A 14,933-nucleotide genomic window follows, 5' to 3' on the forward strand; every position below is an offset into this window, starting at 1 on the left:
TGGAGAGAGTGGCAAGAGTGGGAATGAAAAAGCCATAGCTGAGGTGCTTCCGAAGTGGCATATCCCCTCTGTCGGGAAAGAGGTATAAGTGAGAATTTCGAAATCCCCTTTATTGGGTCAATGCCATACACATTACACGTTAAAACCATGACCTATTAAACATCGACATCCACAAAATCTCTCATACACAACCCTGTAAAAGGTTAAAAGATCAACTCCAAACCTCCTGCATTATCAACTGTTTAACCCTTTACAATTATACCCGTTTACGGGTTGAACATGGCAGATTTAGAACGTAGTGGCTGTACAGTAAAACGCTATCCACGACGTCAGAGCTCTGGCTTTGCTCTCCACAGCGCTGTATGGGTTTTGACTGACCGCCGTTTTGGACTTGAGCACCGCACACGACAAGAAGTTGCCCCCATCCCTCCTGGTAATTGGGCCACCTTTGCAAATGTTTTGTTGACGGAGTGAGCGAAACGCTGTGAATTATGACGACTCAATGTATTTTTGAAAGATGAGACATTGAGGATTATAATAAACACAGCTTTGATGTCATACAAGCAAGCCAAATACCCATAGGGACCAAACGTGCACTTCACATTTCCAAATCATAAAACTCATGTCATATAGTGTCAACGTTTATGATCACTATGTTTGATGTACAGTTCCAAGACGACATGGCATCATTGTTCTGAACAGAATGAGCTTATGTTTGTTTATTGTTACGAAAATGTGCCGTGGCACACGCACCTGAATGCCACTCATGACTCCTTTCTATGCGCACCAAAATTACGATCGGTTTCTCTGAATTGCCTTGTGAAAGCCTAACACTGTAAGAGCGTACACAACTTGTTGACAATAGAACAAGCTTTCAAATCGTGCTCACCTGACCCAGATTGCAATTTATAATGGACTGTTTTTGGATTGCGTAAAAAAAACACCAGTAAGTGTGTGATGACGAGGATGCAGGGTTGTGTTCCAAACTAAACAACCACAAGTGTTGTTGCTCTAGTTCCTCAACTGCACACCTAGGAGATCATTTTCCAGGAATATCTTTTCATGATACTGAATGTATCTAGATTAATTTCTGATTTCGTTATCAACAAATGCGATGAAAAGTACAGTAAATGTAAAATGCACAAACTCAACAGTGTAGTGTTTCGATTCAGTCTTGTGTCAGTTGAACTGTTGCGTACTCACCTTTGGTCCAATAATTTCTCCATTATCTACAAACTGTTCCCGTTCAATTGCTACCATGGTTATGTATTTGGTTTTCACATTTATTCTGGAAGAAACATTTCAATTTAGCCCTATCCATATAGGCCAATTCCCACGAGTGTAAAGGGTTAAAACATCAAATGCATGTGACTAGAGAGAGAGAGAGACTGAGGGAGAAGTGGGGGGGGGGGGGGGGGGGGGGTTGAGATAATGGGGATAGGTGTGGATCCATAGAGTCCATTAACTGATTACCTCAGTGCCAGGCTGCCCTGTAACTGTGTGGAGATTAAGACCATGAAACGAAGAGAGGGTTAATGTTTGAGTGTCAGAGATGGAGGGGGGGTAGAGGAGGGGAAGGGAGGAGAGAGGTAGACGGATAAGGAGAAAGAGATATCACACCTGCTCAGGGACTAGACCCGGCAGTTCAGAAACACTGACATAGAAAGGGAAAGACAGAGAGGGAGGGGGAGATAGACCAAGCCCTGCAATGCATTAAAAACTGATGCTTAGGGGGAGAGAGAGGGAGAGACAGAAAGAGACAGAGGTATGCAGAAGGGGGGAAGGATAGAAAGAGAGATTACCGTTAATCCCTCATAAATGAGTGCATTTGTTTATGAAGTTTCGGGAAATCTCTCCCATTTAGAATATAGAATCATAATCCAACTAGAAATCATTTAATAATTCACATCCAGTCGGAACACTCACTCCCATCTACTCTCTTTATATCTCCCACCCTTCTCCCCCTCCTCGCATTACTGAGTCACGGTCAGTCAAGCACTGTTTACCACCCATATTAACCCCCCCCCCCCCCCGTGTGATAATCCGCGGGTGCTGCAGAATTGGGTCGACTGGCCTGTTAATGGACTCCTGGTTTTAACCGCTTCCATCCCTTAGGCTACCCTCTCCAGCTGCTGTTTCCCTTAAAGGCCCAGTTCATCTGTGCGTTGAGCAGGCGTACATCTATATCGTGCATCTCAAGCACCCCACTATCTAGCGTCAAATGATGTGTCGGTATGTGGCTATGTGTACACACGTGATGTACTGTATATCGGCTGTACTTAATCTGTTGAATATCACACGATTAGTAATAAATCCAAATGTTTTTATTTTTTTGAGATAAAATATCATTTAAAAGGCGTCACGGGCCAGATATTAAAGAGTTCAAACATCACCAGAATGTCCTTTAAATGCGTAAAGGAACACGTCGTTTCAATGTGTTGAATCATTTTCTTGTGATAGTGTTTTCCACAGATATATTACTGTTCTATTTCTATGGTGTTTCCTCTACTTGACTAAGGATACACATCCATATTATATACAGTATATACACTTAAGTGTACAAAACATTAGGAAAACCTCTTTCCATGACATAGGCTGACCAGGTGAATCCAGATGAAAGCTATGATCCCTTTTTGATGTCAATCGTTAAATCCACTTCAATCGGTGTAGATGAAGGGGAGGAGACAGGATAAAGAAGGATTTTTAAGCCTTGATACTTGAGACATGGATTGTGTATGTGTGCCATTCAGAGGGTGAATGGGCAAGACAAAGTATTGAAATGCCTTTGAACGGGGTAAGGTAGTAGGTGCCAGGCGCACCGGTTTGTGTCAAGAACTGCAAAGGTGCTGGATTTTCCACGCTCAACAGGACACCCAGCCAACTTGACAAAACTGCGGGAAGCATTGGAGTCAACATGGGCCAGCATCCTTGTGGAACGCTTTCGACACCTTGTAGCGTCCATGCCCCGACGAATTGAGGCTTTTCCTTCCTCCGTGCAACTCAATATTAGGAAGGTGTTCTTAATGTTTTGTACACTCAGTGTATATACATGTCCATATCCATATATCCTTTTCAGTATGTCCTCTAAGATTTAAGCAGACATTAGCTAATGTAAGGCCGGGTTTAAATGTACCCTTTTTGATACTGTATATTGTCAAGTCAAGTCGAGTGATCCTGTCATATCAATGTTGGTTAGTGCCGTCACACTATTGAAGCACGTAGGTCAAAGGTGACAAACAAAGACAGGCAGATACAAGTATCACAACAATTGACCGAGACAAGGTAGTTTAGTATTAGGTAGGCTTTCACTTCAGTGTCTTCCCAGGTTGTTTGTCGATTGCTGATTCCGCTGGCTGTGCGATTTGACATTTAATCCCACCCTCCCCTTCCCTTTGTTTAAGACCGGGACAGAGGGACAGTGGGGGCCTGCTAATGGCTGTAGTAGTATTATTATGCTGTATGGCATCACAGAGCAACAGAAGGCTCAGTGCTCTTTCCTGGCTGTCACATCCCAACTGCAGCCAAAAGCTGCTCTGCTCTGCAGGCTCACTGCTGACGCGTGTAACCTAGCTGAATGCGCGAGCCCAATAGAGACGACCACGCAAAGCTTAACAGATTATAATTCTCTGCCCCACGCTGGTTCGCTCACATTCCCCGCCATACCTCTTGCCCCCCCCCCCCCCTCTCTTTCTATCTATCTCCCTCTCTGTCTCCTGAATCCAGCGTCAGCTCTGTCAGAAAAAGGGGAGCATCTGTTCGCTCAACGAGTCCTGTTGCCATTTGACCGCTCGAGAGAGGGTGGAAGTACTGGGTTAATGCTAACTATCAAAAAAGTGTTCAACTAACTATCCACTAACCTATGATTATATTACCAGAGATGCAGTATTGTTTTGTTGAACGGAATGACCTTTATGCTAACCAAACCCTAACAATCTTAGGCTACTGAGTCAGCAGTGTGAAGATAAGTTCAGAAAGTCAAAAGGGCAATGTAATGAAACTTCTCTCTCTTTTTCACTCTGCCTGTCTCACTTACTCGCTGTGTTTGTTCTCTCTCTCTCTCTCTCTCTCTCTCTCTCTCTCTCTCTCTCTCTCTCTCTCTCTCTCTCTCTCTCTCTCTCTCTCTCTCTCTCTCTCTCTCTCTCTCTCTCTCTCTCTCTCTCTCTCTCTCTCTCTCTCTCTCTCTCTCTCTCTCTCTCTCTCTCACACACACTCTTTCTGACTCTCTCCTTTTTACTGTGTCTCACTTTTAGCACATTGCCTTTTTGATGCATACTTCTTGTACAGTATAATGTAGCTCATCGAGACAATGAAAAGTGACACATGTAAAAGTGCCGTAAATACAGTATTATGGACCACACCTATGAACCATGGTACGAGCCTGAGAAAGAGAATGTCCTTCTCAGAGGACAATAAAATCTATTCTATTCTTACACATTTGCTACAAAGCCACATGGGTATCTTCATCAGGTCATTGTTAGGCAGGTCGAGGTGCTGGCCTTAGAGGTTCATTCATGCAGGTGTACTAGAGTAACCTCTCTCCCCTGGTGGCCTGAGATGTGTGTGCGTGAGTTAACAACGTCACCACTGTCCCCTCGTCTGGTCCCCGTCTCTCTGTCTCTGTCTGTGCTGCTGGCTTTTCTTATATTATACTTTTCTCAAGTTTACAAAACACTGAAGCCCCCTGCCAGTCACAGGCTTTCACACCACACCATAGAAAGCCATGTCCAGGAGTCCATTTTTTTTACTTCATTTTGTATTAATGCAGGACCGGTTCCTGTCTTTTGACCCCATGACACGTTTGCCCACCTTGTTTGGTGTGCTTTGCTCGCCTCTCTCGCTATGTCTCCCACTCTCTCTTTCTGTTTCTCCCTATCTCTCTCTCTCTCTCTCTCTCCTTCTCTCTCTCTGTTTCTCTTTCTCACTCTCTCCCTCCCTCTCTCTTTCTCTGTCTCCCTCTCTCACCCCCACCCTCTCTCTCTCTCTCTCTCTGTCCATCGCTGGATTTATCCCCTCATCCCTGATCTCTCTTCATCCGCTCCAATCCTCATCTGTTCCTCACAGGAGAGAGAGTGTGTGAGAGAGAGATAGAGAGAGAGAGAGAGAGAGAGAGCAAGAGGGTGGAATATCCATTCTGTGTGGGACAGGAAAACTGAATAAAAAACTGAAAGTCTAGTAACAGAAGAGGGGTAAACATATGACAACCAAACGGAGGGACCCTGAAAAGTGAGAACAGGTTAAGAAACCCACTGGAGAACTTCCTTATTTGGTGAGTGGGCAGCCATATCATTTTCTTTTACACCTCAATTGTTGTTTTCTTTGTTTGTAGTTTTTGATTGGATATGTGAATAGATGTGTAAGTGAAACCCTCTGGTCACAGTAGTGCTGTATGGAGCTCTTGGTTGAAACAGATTTGTACATTTTTGTCATTTAGCAGACACTCTTATCCAGAGTGACTACAGGAGCAATTTGGGTTAAGTGCCTTGCTCAAGGGCACGTCAACATATTTTTTACCTATTTGGCTCGGGGATTAAAACCAGTGACCTTTCGGTTACTGGACCAATGCTCTTAACCTTTTACTGCAGTGGGCTAAATCAGGGCCACCCAGAGTGATTCTGGGTAGTCTTAAACAAATCTCCTTTGAAACAAAAGTCTACACCTCACACACATGGTTATGGGCTGGTACCATGTCACCTGTACCATGTCAGATATAGAGTTGAAATGTATTACATTTTGAGTTTGCATCCCAATATTACACTTTATATACATCACAGAAGACTGAAACATAGCAGCACTGTTTGACATAGAAACACAGGATTGTCATCAGTTTTTTTTTTTTACATCTTTATTAATGATGAAATTATGAAAAATATTAATAACATTCCACCCATGAGGCCAAAGAGGGCGCTTTTGGTAATTGACTGTAGGAAAGGGCTACCTGCTAGGCTACCAGCTGCCTGCTGCCGCCAGATTAGTTTGGGGAGTGTAGAAGTACTTTTAGTTCTGGATTGAGTGTGTCCTGATTTTCTCATATAATCAAAGTGAGTGGGTCTGTGGGATAAGTACCAATTTAATTTGATAGCACTGTGACGAGGGTGCCGTTTAACGGCGACAAATAACAAACAGTTAATCAATACTGTAAAATCTATGACTTTTTTCTCTACAACATGGTAGGAAATTTAATTTAAGAAGTATGGAAGCATGGCAGCATGGTCAATTCCTTTGCGATTACATGGAAAAAGAACATTAACTTGGATTGGATATATTTATTGAATGTTTTACATTTTATCATAACAAGGATTTGCATATGATGTATATATTATAATGCATGTAATATTACTATTGCACTACTAATGCGTTACTCTGCTTACAGATAATCTTAAAGGAAAACATTCATTGTATCTTCTAAGTGGATTTTTTTCTCCCATTGACAGATCGTTTACACAATTCTCATATTTTTTCCCACTAATTGGTCTTGACCAATCACATCAGACCTTTTCACCTCAAATCTTTTTCAGAGCTGATGTGATTGGGCAAAAGACCAATTAGTGGGAAAACAAAATCCGAATTGGGCTAACGCAGTCCATTTGAATGATCACATCATTTGTTTAAGTGTTTGTTGTTGTTTTTTAAAGAGCATTTTACATTGTTTCCTCTGATACATCCATTTTGGAATACATTTGATTCTCTGCCGGCGGTATCACTAGTGTTGTGGGTGTCTAGCTGGCATAGGTACTGAAACTTGGTACTTTATGTTAGACCCTTTCATAGCACGGAAATACAGTTCAAGGCGTTGTCGTTCAAATCTAAACTAAAGTGTCTTGCTACAACTTGGAAACAGTTCTTCAGTCCCATTCTCAGAAATGCCTGTTTTAGGGTTAAATTCTCACTAAGGGTTGGCCACCGTTAACGTTTTTCAATCTGCCTAATAGTATGTGACACAATACTAATGGCGTGTCAATAGTGAAAAGGTGAAACATTTACAGCGAGAAAACAAGATCTGACTTACACATTCCTACAATCACTAGCTCAAGTTCATTGCCCATTTAATACAGAAATCACCTATCTCACCCTATCCTAGATTTTAACCACCCCATTCTCTCCCTTCTCCCTCTTTCTCATCCACCACCACCAGTTTGCCCCTCCCTCTCTCATCTCTCCATCACGCCCCTCTCTCTCTCCACCTCTCATCCAGATGCAAAGAGCAGTCAGTAATCGGATGAGAGCAGATTTGATTCAAAAGGCTTCCTTTAAAATCTCAGCCACTAGGATTTAAACTCACTCTCTCCTGCGTCGCCTCTACACACAGCCCCACCCCCCTTCTCTCTCTTTCTCCCCCCCCCCCTCCCTCCCTCTCTCTCTGTGTTAATGCACTCCACTCTGCGACAACCTCTAGCAGGCATTTAATCACATGCAACAATGGCAGGCCAGGGTCTCAGGGACAGGATGGCAAAAGGGCAATAGCACAGTTGAAACACTTTAAAAAACGGTCCCGTTTTATTGGGTTAGTACTATTTATAAATGTAATTTTCTCAGGGAACCAAATATATGGCCTAAATCAGATGAAGGCTAGATAAGGTGACCATTGTGGATACTACTCCCTTTAGGTGAGGGAGCAGGACACCTATGAGCGCAGCTCACTTCAGATGGATGCAATCGCCTTAGGGTTAATTGTTTTAGGCGTTTCTATATTTAGACGTACGATTTACAGTGTTTTCATACATGCATGTACCCTACAGTACTAGACAGATAGGAACAGCAAGGAACAGGGAATATCTTTCTCTGTCTGAGTCACTGCCTCTTCGCTCTCCCTCTACCTTTCTCCTCAAACAAATGAGAGGCAAATTAATTTGGTAATGAGATTTGACAGAGACACTTTAGACAAATAGAGAGAGAGAGATTGCAGCAAAGCCAGGGATATAGACTATTCTTCTCCTGGTAGTTTTCAAGGTAAGATTGAGTTATTCGGATCGTACTCTATCTGTCACAGATATAGTGAAAATATGTTATTAGACGTGTGGATGTTACATGATATGTTATGTTATGTGATTATCATGTTTAGAGTGTTTTAAAGTAAGGGTTATCTTCGGATTTCATAGAAAATAGTCTGATGCCATTGCCAGTTTAAAAGTTCCTAATTTGATAACGTGACAGAGATACTTGAGATAGTTGATTCCTGCTTCTTGTCTTTACTGTATAGTAGGCCTAACCTTAGAATATTTTGGTCTGTGAAAAAAACGATTCAGTCCTCATTGATTCAGTCGACATTACTAATTGCGTCATTAGAGCGCTGTGAAGTGATATCACTGGAATCACAAAAACATAAGTGCTTTCCCGGGCTGACGTAAGATTGGAAAGCTTTCAAAGTCTATGGCACTAAAGTGTATTGAGACAGAAAAGGGCAGAGTAAATACTGCGCTTGCTTAGCTAGTATAAGCATGAGGAGCGATATCAACAAGAAAAATGTTAGCATTAAGATGACACACCATACAGGTTTGAGTTTACAATCAGGGTGCGAAAGTGTGTTCATGTATATGCAGTATGTGTCATATTAACTAGTTCATGCAGTTGCACGCTTGTATGTGTGTGTGCATATGCATATCTGTGCAAGTGAGCTTGTTTGACTATGGGTGTGGGTTTGTGAGTGTATGGGTATTAGTGTGCGTGTGTGTGTGCCTGTGTTTGTGAGGGTTTGCAAAGTAGTTGAGGGAGGTTTGAATTGCAAAACAGTAGCTAAACAACACAGAAAAGAGAGGATAGACCTTGATCTAAAAAGCTGGTAACATGCATAAATATATCATGTGTTGTTGTATACAGGTAAAAGACATTGACATTACAGTGAGAAGAATGGATAATTAACTGATAAAATACCATTTTCCAATTTTTTTCCACTCTCTTCCCCAGGATTACGTCTGCTCACCTGATTTCACTTCCTGTCTCCATCGGTGACAACGCCTACCAACCGTTGCCATGGGCGAAATGGAGGAGCTGCGAAAGGAGGCGGACAACCTCAAAGATCAGATCACTGTCAGTTATCAATCAATAATTAAGATCACATTATTGGTCAATTGCACACAACATCTAACCGAATTTTGACTTCCGCTTTTAACTCAACCCCTCCCAAAGACACACATATAGTACACACACATACAGTACATATACAGGTTTTGGAGAGTTGCGGGCGCTGCCACACTGGGCACCCGGGGAGCTAAGTGCCTTGATCAAGAGCACCACAGCAGGCAAAGGCATTTAGGATTTGATACCAGCAACCCTCTATTTGCCAGCTCACTTCCTGCCCATTGTTTTCCCGTCAGACCCAGGATTCGAACTGGCAGCCCTCCAGATGCTGGGTCTCCTTTCTAACCGCTAGGCAATAATCAATCACTAGTGTGAATATAACGCCTGCCTGTGTTCCTTGGATCTCATATGCTAGTACTTTATTCAACGATTTGCATTTTGCCTAACATTTTACCATGATCATCAACCATAAACTTAACAAGAATCATCATCCTATAGACCACCAAAGGCCACTTATAGACCACCAAAACCCAAATTAGAACTGGGCAAAAGAGAATTTACCTCAGGGCAGTGAAGTCCTGGAACTTCTTGACAAAAAGTTTAAAAAACTTGCCAAATAGTTGTTTGAAGAGATTCATTCATAAAATGTATTGAATGACTAGAGTGGGTCTATGAAGTTCTTGTAATATGTTATGTTGTATTTAAATTAATATGTGGACATGAGGTATGCGGGTAGGGGGGAGGAGGGGGGGGGGGGGGGGGGCTGGGGGGTGTTACTCATAATATGTCTAGGTAATAGGAATGTGAAACTTTGTTTGTTTCTATGTTGTTTTTTTTACATTTCTTAAGAACTCTTGGAAAACTATCCCTTGGGCTAAAAGAGATCCTAATACAATAATATAACATCCCAACTGTTCTGATTCTCTGGACCGTAAGGTGTATAGGTGTCCATAACACCACAGTCATAGTCATATCTATGACAACCGTTATGACCATACATCCCCACCCGACCGCTCTGTTCGTCCAAAGGCAGGAGGAGAAGGTGTAAACAGCAGTTTTGTAAAATGCAATACGTTTTCTTCTGAGACCAGGTTGCAGCAGCAGTAGCACACCTTGAAAATTACAATAGTTATGACAGTGGTTTTAGCCATATTTAACCGGACCATAGTTATTATAACCATAACTTGACCATACACAACCATCCCTCTACAGGAGGCCCGAAAGGTAGTGCAGGACACCACCCTGCAGGAGGCGGTTGCTGGGACGACGCTGGTGGGGCGTGTCCAGCTGAAGACCAGGAAGACGCTGAGGGGTCACCTGGCCAAGATCTATGCCATGCACTGGGGCACTGACACCAAGTAAACACACATACACCATACACACACACACATACAAACAGGCACACATACGTACAAACAGGATTGCATACACACACACAAACTGGACCACATGCTCAAAGTAGACAATGACCCTTCACAGACTTCTAGCCTGCACTCTTTTCCTGAGGATTGCTTGTCGAGTCGTTCAAGTACTCATTCAATCGTCCAATAATTTATGTTAGCTCTATCATTAGTCATTATAGCAATATATATATATATATTCATCTGCTCATCCGTTCATTCAAACAGATTGCTGTGACAAATACTGCCATAGTTTAAAACTGGCGTCACGTGGTGCTCTGCGTTTATTGGTTAATTGGATTGGTGTTGCAATCCCATCCCTTGTTTTAATTGGATGAATTAGTGGAACCAGGAAACACTTAACTGACTGTCTGGCAACACTTTAAACCAACCTTACCCCTGAATCAATTAATTATTGCTGATACTATAACTTGAATGTGCACTAACCAACCTTTAACCCTTCATTTTGTCCTCTCTCCTTCTTACCTCTCCCTATATTCTCATTTCATCTTATCTCTTCTCTTTCTCAGTTGTAGCAAGTTAGTAAGCTTATTAGCTTTTCCTGGGTTTACAATACTTGGGGTGTCCTACATTTAGTGGGTCTAAAAGATAGCTTTTACTAACTGAACCAGTGCTGGGCTTAGAGGCTCTGTTACAATGCCTCTCTCTGTCTTAACACAATACAATCCAATACAACTTTTTTGTCCCTCAAAGGGGAACTCATTTGGCAACTGTGAACACTGAACAGACAACATATTCACACATACTCCTCCATAGTGGCTAGACATAACTACATAGTACACTATATCACCATTATTATCACCAGCATCATCATTATCATCACCAGCATCATCATCCCCATCATCATTTGTGCTGGAAACACCTGGCAATAGGAAAAAGTGCAGTAGCATTAGTCAGTGACCATGTCATGGCTTTTTAGATCAGTCATAGTAAAGACATGTTGCCATTGGGACAAAGTAGTCTCTGTATCTATTATCGATCTGTCTGTCTATTTCTCTTGAGCTGCTGCAGGTCCTTGGATCTTTTACTGTACGCTGTCTCTCTCTTTGTCTGTTTCTATCGCTCTACTCCTGTCTTGTTCTCTCTACCAGGTTGTGTGTCAGTGCCTCTCAAGATGGAAAGCTCATAGTGTGGGACACCTTGACCACCAACAAGGTATGGTGGACTGCGTCTGGGTTTACAGTCTGGGTGTGGGGAGTTTTGGTCATGGGACAGTGTTTTTGCTTGAATACGGCATGTAATGACAATATACTGTAATATCAACAATATACTGTAATATCAACAATATCTGCTAAATGACTTAAATGTAAATGTAACAATATACTGTAATATCAAGTGCTCATATAAGTGCTCACATGAGCGTTTTCACACATACACACTGGTCCACGTGAGGAATCACTGTCGTTCTCTGCTCAGGTGAACGCCATCCCTCTGAAGTCGTCGTGGGTGATGACGTGTGCCTACGCGCCCTCAGGGAACATGGTGGCGTGTGGCGGTCTCGACAACATGTGCTCCATCTACAACCTCAAGGGCAAGGACGGCAACGTCAAGGTCATGCGTGAGCTGGCCGCACACACAGGTACCACACTCGACACTTACCCCGCTATTTGCACTCATTAAGACAGCATTACTGGCAACACGTTTAACGATGAGTCATTTCGATCAAACTCCACCTAAGAACATACGAGGTAGTATTTATATAGACTATCCAATACAGCAATCTCTCATGCTTGTGTTGTGTCTATCTGATGGTGTTCTCTCTTATTGCCCAGGTTACCTGTCCTGCTGTCGTTTCCTTAGCGACAGTGAGATCATCACCAGCTCTGGCGACTGCACCTGGTAAGATCATAGAGATGGAGTCTCTATGAGTCTTGTGTGCAATAAGGGGTTACAATGACTGACCAGAGATCAGTCCAATCTGTTAATGCTACCATATCATTCTAATTCTATGGCTTATACTGTACCCTTCATTTGATATGCATAGTCTTGTCTATTACTTTTCTGCAATGGTGTCCTAAACATTGTCCTAAACATTGGGGCGGCAGGTAGCCTAGTGGTTAGAGTGTTGGGCCAGTAACCAAAAAGGTTGCTAGATCGAATCCCCGAGCTGACAAGGTAAAAATCTGTCGTTCTGCCCCTGAACAAGGCAGTTAAACCACTGTTCCTAGGCCGTCATTGTAAATAAGAATTTGTTCTTAACTGACTTGCCTGGTTAAATTATATTTTTTTAATTCTCCCTTCTTTCGCAACCATCTCTTCTTTACCCACCTCTATATCCATCCTCTCCTCCTATTCCGTCCAAACTGTATAGTATTCTATGGGACATTGAGACAGGGACAGAGAAGACCATCTTCGCGGGCCACTTGGGTGACTGCATGTCCCTGGCCGTGTCCCCCGACTTCAAGATGTTCATCTCGGGGGCGTGTGACTTCACAGCCAAACTGTGGGACATCAGGGAAGCCACCTGCAGACAGACGTTCAGTGGCCACGAGAGTGACATCAACGCCATCGGGGTGAGAAGCCCCAGCATTTATTTGTTTATTAATAGTTTAGTATTCTGATAGTCAGAAGCATTGCACCTGGCCAGTTGACGTGGAGAAAGACTTACAAGTTTTTACAAATTTAAGCAATTTAATTTTAACTTAAAAAATGAATTTGATGCAACGGTTTGCTCAAACAGTTGATTCGTTTGTGGTGAACAAAAGCCTACACCCGCTCTGTAGCTCTCCAGACGACCAGAAACCACTGCTCTGACCTCGTCCTCTCCACTCTGTCCAGTTTTTCCCCAATGGTAATGCAGTTATAACGGGCTCAGACGATGCCACCTGTAAGCTGTACGACCTGAGGGCAGACCAGGAGCTCATCACCTACCAGGACTCAGGCATCATGTGTGGGGTGACCTCCCTCGCCCCGTCCCTGTCCGGCCGACTTCTACTGGCCGGATACGATGACTTCAACGTCAACATCTGGGACATGCTTAAAGCCGAGAGAGTGGGTGAGTACAGAGGGAGAGAGAAAGGGAGAGAGTTTGGGTGAGTACGCAGGGAGAAAGAGAAAGGAGAGAGAGTGACTAGAGGCAGAAAGAGAGGGAGACAGTGTGGGTAAGTAGAGGGGATGGTGAGAGGAGAAAGCGAGTGGGACGAAGGGAGAAAGAGGGAGAGAATGTGGATGCAATGTAGGTAAACAATATTTGCATCCAATCGAAACTGATGTAATTCTCTTCATGGCTCAGGAGTGCTGGCTGGTCATGACAACAGGGTGAGCTGCATCGGAGTATCCTCGGACGGAATGGCATGCTGCACAGGATCCTGGGACAGCTTCCTGAAGATATGGAACTGAGCCAGTCCTCTAGAGAACAGACAGAACGAAAGACTAAGAGAAGGAGAGGAGATAGAGGAAGAGTATCATGAAAACCGGGTAGATTGAAGAGGGGGGGGGGGGGAATTAGGAAGCCATGGGTTAAAGAGGTTATTTTTAATTGTGCCAAGTCTTATTCGATTTGAGAGAAGGATTACGATGAGAAAGTCTCATCTCTTCCTACTTCTAACTCAAGTTTAGAGTTGGGCTTGACTTTTGTAGAAAAACATGATCGTTGTATCAATGAATGATTTGTCAAGGTTCAAAAGCTGAATTCTAGCATTATAGGAAATGCAGGAAAATATTAATGTCATAAGAGCAGTTGCCAAATGGAAAAGGTAGAGACTTGGATGAAATAACAGGATAAGATAAATGACCACTGATAGACTGTAGGTTTACAATAACTAGGTTGTTACATGCTTTTATATTCGAGGCGAGTTAAAATGTTTGTCCGAGGATAAATATGTAAGCATTAAATTTGTTTCAAGCGGATGTTTGGGTGTTGGTTAGAATTCCCTTGTTAGTTCCGTTTTTTTTTCTATTTTTATGGTCACATTTGAATAAATTGTTTAGCTTGCAGATTTCTACATTAGTGTGCGTCTGAAAGTTTACGTATGTACGTGTTTAATAGGATACGTTTTCCATGAGTTGGGGGGGTCTAATCTTTTGGCCTACTTCCCAATGGCTAGTCACAAAAAGGCATAAGTGCTCGCAGTAAAACTGTTGGCTGGACAGATGGGATGATATAATAGATCTTATGGTTCACTGACAACAAAAAAGGCAGCTATACAAGACCACAATATTTCACATTTGTCATAGAGGACTGGAGGAGTTTCAACCTTGCCTGGTTGTGTATTTCTAAGTGAAGGTAACTGCTGCACACGTGGTTTGTTTTACCACTGTTGTGCAAGCGAAACATAATAGCAACTCTGTACAGCACAATAACTCAATGTGAAGTGGCTGTGTTTCTTTTCAATGGCATCACACACACGTGACAAGTTGGACAGCCTTTCTATACCATCAGAACAGACTGTGCATATAGTAAATAATTCATTTAAATTTGTAAAGCCCTTTTCTTAAAGGTGCTAAGTAAAGCCATACATTAAGACTAATAAACATGTTTTCCTGCTTCAAACTTCT

At 42.7% G+C, this 14,933-nt stretch overlaps 1 protein-coding gene across 1 annotated transcript; it reads left to right on the plus strand.

Moving 5' to 3' along the window:
• Nucleotides 1-5,036: 5,036 nt before the first annotated feature.
• LOC106605091 (guanine nucleotide-binding protein G(I)/G(S)/G(T) subunit beta-3) lies at nt 5,037-14,928 on the plus strand. The gene is made up of 9 exons (XM_014200387.3): nt 5,037-5,266; nt 8,902-9,024; nt 10,228-10,373; nt 11,528-11,591; nt 11,853-12,015; nt 12,209-12,275; nt 12,748-12,949; nt 13,215-13,431; nt 13,669-14,928. The coding sequence occupies exons 2-9, from the start codon at nt 8,968-8,970 to the stop codon at nt 13,773-13,775; spliced, it is 1,023 nt and encodes a 340-aa protein (XP_014055862.1). The 5' UTR covers nt 5,037-5,266; nt 8,902-8,967; the 3' UTR covers nt 13,776-14,928.
• The last annotated feature ends 5 nt before the right edge of the window (nt 14,929-14,933 follow it).

Source organism: Salmo salar, chromosome 05 (assembly GCF_965601325.2).
Source record: "Salmo salar chromosome 05, fSalSal1, whole genome shotgun sequence".
Taxonomy (NCBI): domain Eukaryota; kingdom Metazoa; phylum Chordata; class Actinopteri; order Salmoniformes; family Salmonidae; genus Salmo; species Salmo salar.